General features: G+C 38.8%; 2 protein-coding genes across 4 annotated transcripts in view; both read right to left on the reverse strand.

The window, feature by feature from the left end:
- LOC127945977 (E3 ubiquitin-protein ligase SMURF2-like) overlaps window positions 1–3,243 on the reverse strand; it is a 55,054-nt gene extending 51,811 nt beyond the window's left edge. For both annotated transcript variants that reach the window (XM_052542215.1, XM_052542205.1), the window contains exon 1: window positions 2,814–3,243. In XM_052542215.1, coding sequence (XP_052398175.1) covers window positions 2,814–2,865 — 52 coding nt within the window. In that variant the 5' untranslated portion in view covers window positions 2,866–3,243. The remainder of the gene's footprint in view (window positions 1–2,813) is intronic.
- A 1,359-nt stretch (window positions 3,244–4,602) lies between these two features.
- Window positions 4,603–8,166, reverse strand: LOC127945988 (importin subunit alpha-1-like). 2 transcript variants are annotated; one of them, XM_052542226.1, is made up of 11 exons: window positions 8,082–8,166; window positions 7,816–7,921; window positions 7,562–7,702; window positions 7,370–7,455; window positions 7,011–7,279; window positions 6,826–6,920; window positions 6,034–6,297; window positions 5,712–5,945; window positions 5,440–5,622; window positions 5,104–5,253; window positions 4,603–4,847 (listed from the first exon to the last, which is right to left on the reverse strand). In XM_052542226.1, exons 2-11 carry the CDS (start codon window positions 7,879–7,881, stop codon window positions 4,758–4,760), a joined length of 1,578 nt encoding a protein of 525 aa, XP_052398186.1. In that variant the 5' UTR covers window positions 7,882–7,921; window positions 8,082–8,166; the 3' UTR covers window positions 4,603–4,757. The 2 variants fall into 2 exon arrangements, with proteins under 2 accessions (XP_052398186.1, XP_052398197.1); XM_052542237.1 differs by having other exon boundaries at window positions 7,816–7,927; window positions 8,082–8,100.
- Window positions 8,167–8,579: the final 413 nt, after the last annotated feature.

The raw sequence follows: 8,579 nt of genomic DNA on the forward strand, positions 1-8,579 counted from the left end.
AGAGTGTAAGATCACTAGGAAGTGGACATAGTTAAAAGTGGCCTAAAGAAGCTGTACATTACACTGATTTTTTTTTTCACACTATTCAGTGTGTCACTTGCAGTTTCATTGTATCTGTTTGTGTAGCGTAATAGGTTTCTACACCAAATTTCAGTCTACATGTACAACAGCCACTGTGAAAATGTTTTAATACAAAAAAAAAAAAAAAACAACATTAAAATGCTTTCAACCAATCAGGACGTCTTGATTCCAGAGAAATGAGCTGAATTGTTGTGCAACTAGGTTAATCTCTTATATTTTGCAGCACTGGGAGCCGGCGGGAAGCTGTGAGATGACAGCAGGTCAGTCATTGTAAAAGTTTATCCCCATTCCAACCCACGGCGCAGTGAAAATAGCTCATTTAAAAGGTGCAACAGCAACTAGGGAGGAAAATGAGCGCTTTCTATATGTGAGAGCCAGACATCTCTAGAGCCCCACAGACGAATCTCCCAGTCTCACAGACTGCTGCTTCCTCCCACAACCGCACCGCTGGGTCATGATGAATACTACAACATCCTGCTGCATACTTGGAGGCTGATTTCACTGCACGGTATGCTTCATTGTGGAAAGCACTCCCTGAGGTCACCAACAAAATCTTTCATAGAGTCAGTCTGACCATTGGGTTGACCAATCATTTTCGTCGACACTCAGATCTTCGGTTCTTCAAGATCTGGTCTCAGGACCATTTGGTGGGTCTTGAAAGAACATCACCCAACAACAACACAACTAAGAGTTCAACAGGAAACAGCAGTGTTCACAGGAAACACAACTTACTTATTGTTTGCATAAATTGCTCATCTTTTATGCAACAGACTTTCATCCTGAAGTAAGAAATTTGTAACATTTAATATTCACAGCAGGCTAAATAAACTTGAAAAATATTGGTGATTATTAGTGTAATCCATAACACATACTATGCATGGCTCAAGGATAAGGATTTTTTTTTCAGTTTTTTACTGGCCCTGCCACACACACACACAAAAAGTTTTGTTATTGTTTTTGATCCATGTTACCATGCATTCTGATAAATAAGCTTATATAACACCAACATTATAAGATTATAATAAATAAGAACAAATCACAAGCAATAGCACTAGTAAATAAACCACTGCTTAAGATTTTTAGGTGTTCAAGTACAGATATGAAATACTTAAATGTAAAATAACATTGCTTATTCTTTACTGTATAAATATAAAGATGAATCTTTTATATTGTATGTTTATAATGCCTTAAGCTTTGTGTGCTTTTCATATCTTCTAATTCTTTTATATTGACTGAATGCTTAAATGGGCAAAGCTTTACAAACATGTGCAAAAATAACTAACGATTAATCGCATGCAAAATAAAAAAGTTTTTGTTTACATAATATATGGGTATATATAAATGCACACACATGCACATATATATTTAAGACTAATAGGTTTATATATTAAATATTTGTATAAATATATGCATGTAAAGATCTCCAAAATATATACATGCATGCATGTATATTTATATACACATAATAAATAAACACACAGAACCAGATTAATTATTTGACAGCACTAGTGAGGAGGACACAGGGCACAGCAATGCTCAATAAGACCAGTGACAAATCCATCTACTGTCCCAAACTGGCCCCAGGGCCATCGGGAAGTCCTTACTGTCCAGACCTGCTATGCCTTGATTACTGCACTCAAATGATTAAGCTATTTATTAGTTTAATAAAATAGCAATTAAATAATCATTACAATTATATTACTGTACATTTAATCATACATTGGTTGTTAAAACATTTAAACATCTTTAATAAATAAACATGTACTGCACAGGTACAGATGATAACATTGTGAAGATTCATAGGACTCACAAATTACAGTTTGACTTGCTTTTTTAAAAATATATACCTAATTCAAAGATTTAAGTTCGAAATAGACATGTACAACCATTTTTTTATTATTATTTTACTACTTTGACAACAATACCTAAGAAATAACAAAAGTATATACAGTATGGATATTTTAATAAATTGAAAATGTAATTTGTAAACAAATGCCAACAATAACTAGGACAAAGGTGCAGAAAAAAAACAGATTTATTAGTAGAGCTATATTAGGAAACCGTTAAAGATACAAAATATCGGTCAGTATAACGTTACTAACACCCAGTTGTTTTTACCAGTCTAGTCACGCAACAATATTTGGTTAATCCCCACTAACCAGTAAGATAATTAGTGTAATAGAGCCACATGGTACAAACATTTCCAATACAAAAATGAGATTAAACAGCCTAACGTAAATGTGATTAACACAACACCCACATTACTTTTATTTATTTATATTTTGCATTTGGCGTAAATGACTGCATAAAAAGTAACGTTACGCATTAAATTCGCGCGTTCGGTAACGTTAAATCACTAACTTATGAACAATTCATGTAAATAAGCCACATTATTCGCAGCTCCAATGGCTAATCTTAAAAAAAGACACCGATCAGCGAGTATGTGGCGAAGTGTATTCGCTTTAATAAACACGTTAACGACACTGGCGACCAACTTAAACAATGAACGCAAATAAATGGTAATTATTGAGTTCGCGCGGCTCCGTTATAACGTTACACAGCCTGGCTAACACCAAACACGGCATACGCCATAAATTAAGAATCATTTGGATATTAGTCCTCCTAAACAGAAGCCCACATGTAAAGATTGAAACCCACGATGACTTAAAGCAATAGCTGCTAGCCAGCTAGCCAGTTTCAGATGAAACTCTACGATGGGACAAATTCCTTACCTGTTAAACGTAACTTAACGGGCCCGTTTCTTCTAACTCCTTGATTAGACATGTCCTTGACCCTTATCCCGGCTGATTATTACAGAAAACGAGTCGAATGTGCTGTAGAGTTGCTTTCTGGTTGCCCTCAACGCCAGTTTCACAGTGAACAGAAAATAATGGAGTCACGGTGCTGTGGCCCGGATGTGCACAGCCCTGCCATGTCTACATACATAAACACACGCTCGCGCCGCTGCTTTCACGCGCTCCTCGTAGTTCTACCAAACCTACGTTCCCTCAAACAATCCGCTTACAAAGACCTCCAGAAGCTCTTCGCATGTCCCCGCACGGGTTCTGCTGCCGCTGCAGCGAGACCTCGAGGGAAAAGTAGTATCGCTACAGGCGACTGAATTGAGGAAATGTGGTTTGTAGGGTGTCTGGCATATGCTGAGCCACTAAAACCGCCCAGTGTGACATCACACCCACTTATTCATAGCGCTCGCTGATCCTCACTTACATACACTCACCTAAAGGATTATTAGGAACACCATACTAATACGGTGTTTGACCCCCTTTCGCCTTCAGAACTGCCTTAATTCTACGTGGCATTGATTCAACAAGATGCTGAAAGCATTCTTTAGAGATGTTGGCCCATATTGATAGGACAGCATCTTGCAATTTATGGAGATTTGTGGGATGCACATCCAGGGCACGAAGCTCCCGTTCCATCACATCCCAAAGATGCTCTATTGGGTTGAGATCTGGTGACTGTGGGGCCATTTTAGTACAGTGAACTCATTGTCATGTTCAAGAAACCAATTTGAAATGATTCGAGCTTTGTGACATGGTGCATTATCCTGCTGGAAGTAGCCATCAGAGGATGTGTACATGGTGGTCATAAAGGGATGGACATGATCAGAAACAATGCTCAGGTAGGTAGTGGCATTTAAATGATGCCCAATTGGCACTAAGGGGCCTAAAGTGTGCCAAGAAAACATGCCCCACACCATGACACCACCACTAGCAGCCTGCACAGTGGTAACTAGGCATGATGGATCCATGTTCTCATTCGGTTTACACCAAATTCTGACTCTACAATCTGAATGTCTCAACAGAAATCAAGACTCATCAGACCAGGCAACATTTTTCCAGTCTTCAACTGTCCAATTTTGGTGAGCTCGTGCATACTGTAGCCTCTTTTTCCTATTTGTAGTGGAGATGAGTGGTACCCGGGGGGGGTCTTCTGCTGTTGTAGCCCATCCGCCTCAAGGTTGTGCGTGTTGTGGCTTCACAAATGCTTTAATGCATACCTCGGTTGTAACGAGTTATTTCAGCCAAAGTTGCTCTTCTATCAGCTTGAATCAGTCGGCCCATTCTCCTCTGACCTCTAGCATCAACAAGGCATTTTTGCCCACAGGACATGGCGCATACTGGATGTTTTTCCCTTTTCACACCATTCTGTGTAAACCCTAGAAATGGTTGTGCGTGAAAATCCCAGTAACTGAGCAGATTGTGAAATACTCAGACCGGCCCGTCTGGCACCAACAACCAAGCCACGCTCAAAATTATTTAAATCACCTTTCTCTCCCATTCTGACATTCAGTTTGGAGTTCAGGAGATTGTCTTGACCAGGACCACACCCATAAATACATTGAAGCAACTGCCATGTGATTGGTTGATTAGATAATTGCATTAATGAGAAATTGAATAGGTGTTCCTAATAATCCTTTATCTGCTGGACTGGAATCACTAATTTATGTAGACTTCAAGTCTTTGATAACGAAGATACACACGAATGAAAAACCACTGGTTCTTTTCCATTTTTTATTTACAACAAATAAAATTGAAACAGATTTGTATGTACAACTCAGAACATGAGGTCCTTACAAAAGACAAACATGAACAAGACAAGGGTTGGGCAGAAATGTTCAGAACAATCATACGAATATACCACAGTTTATAGAATTAGAAGTTGAAAGTGCTTTGGTTTTCATTGATTTGGAACGCATAGCCGTCGGTCGTCACTTCGGGGGCAACGCATTCATCCTCTTCCTCCTGAGAAACAGAAATAAAAGCATCACTTTAGGAAAACCAGGTTTTCTAAGAAATATAAGAAAAAGAAAGCGAGACAAACCACTTTGAAGCTGAGAGAGACTTCTTGAGTCAATTATTAACATGCACCTACACGATGCATAATATATTGTCCATAGATGTTTTTTTTTAGAGAGATTTTGTGTGCGTCACATTTTTTGCACGTGGCTAATGAAGGCATTCTGATAATGCAGGACCATGCATTTAACGTTCAACTGACCTCTCCAGAGAAGTACTTCTCAATGAGGTTGAGGGAGGCCCTGTAGACCATTTCATTTTCGTGGGACTGCAAAGCTTCGATTTTGTCCAGGCCGCCACATTCCTCGATCATCAGGGACAGCTTTTCGACCTCACCAATCTTTTCGCCAGCCTAAAAAAATAAAAAAAAAATAAAAAAAAAATAAAATAAAATGGCAGGTTTGACACCAAACATGTAATATAAATATAATCCCATATTTAAAGCTATGTTGGAACTATTGTCATGTACATATACATATATAACATGCATTCAGAAAATAGATGGTGTGACTTCTTCCATGTCAAATGATAATCATACCAAAAAGATATTGCTGATTGCATCCAAGATGACAAGAATAGTTTTGCTGTCTTTAGTGGAGAGCAGGTTCAACAATGGTTCTAGTACATTGGCCTGAACGAGGTAAACCACTTGCTCTACTGTGCCTCCGCTGGTGTAGTTGGTCACTGCCCACACGGCCTCCTTCTGGGTCTTGTAGTCACCCTGCAGAAGTGTGAGAAAAAGGAATTCAAAATAAATCATGGACACAGCTTCACGCACAAGTGTTCGATTGTATTCTTGTGGCAACGTACCCGTCTGAGAACTTCCACCAGGTAAGGCACAATGCCAGCATTGATGACCTCCTGAATCTGATGGTCTCTGCCAGCCGTGATGTTGGACAGGGTCCAGGACGCCTCCTTTTGAATGTTGTTCTTATGGTGGCGCAGCAGAGCTGGGAACATGGAAAGAGTGCCAGCGTCGAGCACCACCTGGGTCTGTTCATCTGTACCAGTGACGATGTTACCAATGGAACGCAGTGAAGGGGTCTATGGAAAAAAAAAAAAAAAAAAAACTTTTAATTAAATATTTAATCTCGCTTTAAATATAATTGAGCATATCACTACTTTAATTTACCACAATGGAGAGCTCCCCTGATCCCAGCAGCTGCACCAGTCGAGGAACCACGCCAGCTTCCACCACAACTTCGATCCTTTCATTGGGCCCATCGGTCAGGTATGAGATTGCCCAGCAGGTGTCCGCTAACACCTCCTTATCTTCATGATGCAGAAGGCGAATAAGAGTTGGCAGCATCTGTTTCACGGCATCCAGAGGAGGTGCAGGGTTCTTGTTGCGGCACAGGTTTGACAGGGTCCAGGTCACGTTCCTCAGGTAACCAGACTGCAGAACAAGAAAGACTAGTCAGGAAAAAATTACTGAAGCTTGGAGGCCACCTTCTGGTAAAGGATACCCACTACAATTTAAATAGCGGTTTAAAACCCAATAGTGCTGAACACCAAAATATAATAAAAAATAAAGTCTGTTAAAGCAGTGTTCAAAATTTTTTTTGTACATACACACACATACATAAAATTGTTAAGAATCGATAAAACGATCCAGTTAAGAATCAATTAAAAAGTCAGCTTATTTAAAATAGTAAAGATTTATTATACTTATAAATAGTTTAATTAAAAATAAATATTTGTATTAATGAAAGGTTCATATTAATATTTAACAAATATTTTTTCATCATTAAAAAAATAAAACATCTAAATGTGTAATATTTAAACCATACACACACACACACACACACACACATACACAATTTCAATATTTAATGCGTAAACACTAATAAAAATTATATTCTAAATAATTTTAAAAGAGAACCATCTTGTATTAAAAAATAAATAAAAATAATAATCATCTTACAGGAAATACAGAGAAATCAGGAACAGCCAGCAGAGCTAAGAGGGGGGCAACCGCACCATGTTTAATGACTTGATCTCTGTATGCAGAGCCGTCACCTACACGGACAAAAGAGCAAAAATTTATTCAAACAACCAGGTCAACAAAAATCACTACATCACTGAACGGAGATGCTACTGGCCACCCACCAGCAATGTTTCCGAGGGCCCAGACTGCCTGCTCGCTGATATGAGCGTGTGGTGAAGAGATGAGGGCGATGAAGGCAGGGACAGCCCCTCCCTGGACCACAGCACTGGTCTGATCAGATGTCCCAGATGCAATGTTAGTCAGAGCCCAGGCTGCCTCAAACTGTATGGGAGGAGATTCAACCAAGCTCAGGAAGCTCACGAACTTGGGAATCAGACCAGCGCTGATGATACGGTCAATAGGTGGATGCCTCTCCCTTGACAACAACTTCCTGCATTTCAGATGGACAAATCATAATATGTAAAACGGTTTAAATGAATGCATATTTCTGTGCATGCAAATGCCATCTTTTAGGCTCTACCTGGCAGCTTGGGTGGCCTGGACCTGAGTCTCCAAGTTATTACTGTTCACACCATTTACAATCTCCTCCACCGTCCAGTGCGGAGCCTGATCAAACACAATCATGTGTAATGACGACTAATACCTTAATATCATATATACATTCATCAGCACCGAATGATAACGTGCTGAATTACTAAGGATCCTCACACACCTGACAGTTCTGGCTCTTCTCTTGAAGAGGAGAGGTGGCCTCGTCCGCTAGACTGCTCACGTTTCTCCTCTTCAACATCTGCTCGTCTTTCTTTGCTTTGCGAAGTTCAACATTGACTTCAACCCTTCTACGTCTCAGCTCCTGCATTAAAGCATTCGGCATCTTTTATTTATCTTTTACTGCGGCACATTTGAAAGAAAACAATCGATATAAGCGCTTTTTCTTTTGTTTTATCGTTTTGAAAAATTACTTACAGTTGCATCTTTCCCTTTGTTTTTGAACTGAGTGAGTCGGGCGCTGTTCTCATTCGCAGAAGACATTTTAATGAGGTCTGATCAAATCACAGTGTAATATCGCAACCTGAAACAGAGAAACACGGTTGCGAAAATATCAACATACGTTGTATCACACTCAGTTCTGAAATTAGATACTTTAGAACAAAAACTACATTAAATTATAATAGAGTCGAATAGAACATATTAAAGTATAATAATTATAAATCCACTAAAGAGAAACTCACCCTTCTTTCTGACCGAGGGACTGTGGCGGTAGAAGTATGAAACAGACCTTTAAATTCGCTCTATGAAGATTCTCATTGGTCCGTTCGAGCAAAAGCATTTTCCTATTGGACTGTTTTGAAAAATCACACTGCCTGGCGTGGGGACGGAGCTGACGTATTAACGCGAGATTTGGCGAGAAGGCCAAATAAGATTTATTTTTAGTTTTTCTAAGGGTGTTTTATTTTTTTTTAAGAGTGTCGTTTAATAATTTAGAAAGAAATGACATTCGAATAAACATGTTATTGTATAAACACTAAATTTGTTTATTTAGGATTTTTCATATTTGACTTTTATTATTGACATCCGATCATCTGAATTAACGACCTCTTATAAATATTTATGACGAGTTGTTTACAAAAAGCTGATTATTTAAAAAGTTTTCAGTTTACTCTGGAGAAGTTGTTTCAAATAGTTTTTTATTTTATTTTTATTTCAACCCACTGTTTAAATCATGACAT

The sequence above is a fragment of the Carassius gibelio genome, chromosome A3 (assembly GCF_023724105.1).
Source record: "Carassius gibelio isolate Cgi1373 ecotype wild population from Czech Republic chromosome A3, carGib1.2-hapl.c, whole genome shotgun sequence".
Lineage (NCBI taxonomy): Eukaryota > Metazoa > Chordata > Actinopteri > Cypriniformes > Cyprinidae > Carassius > Carassius gibelio.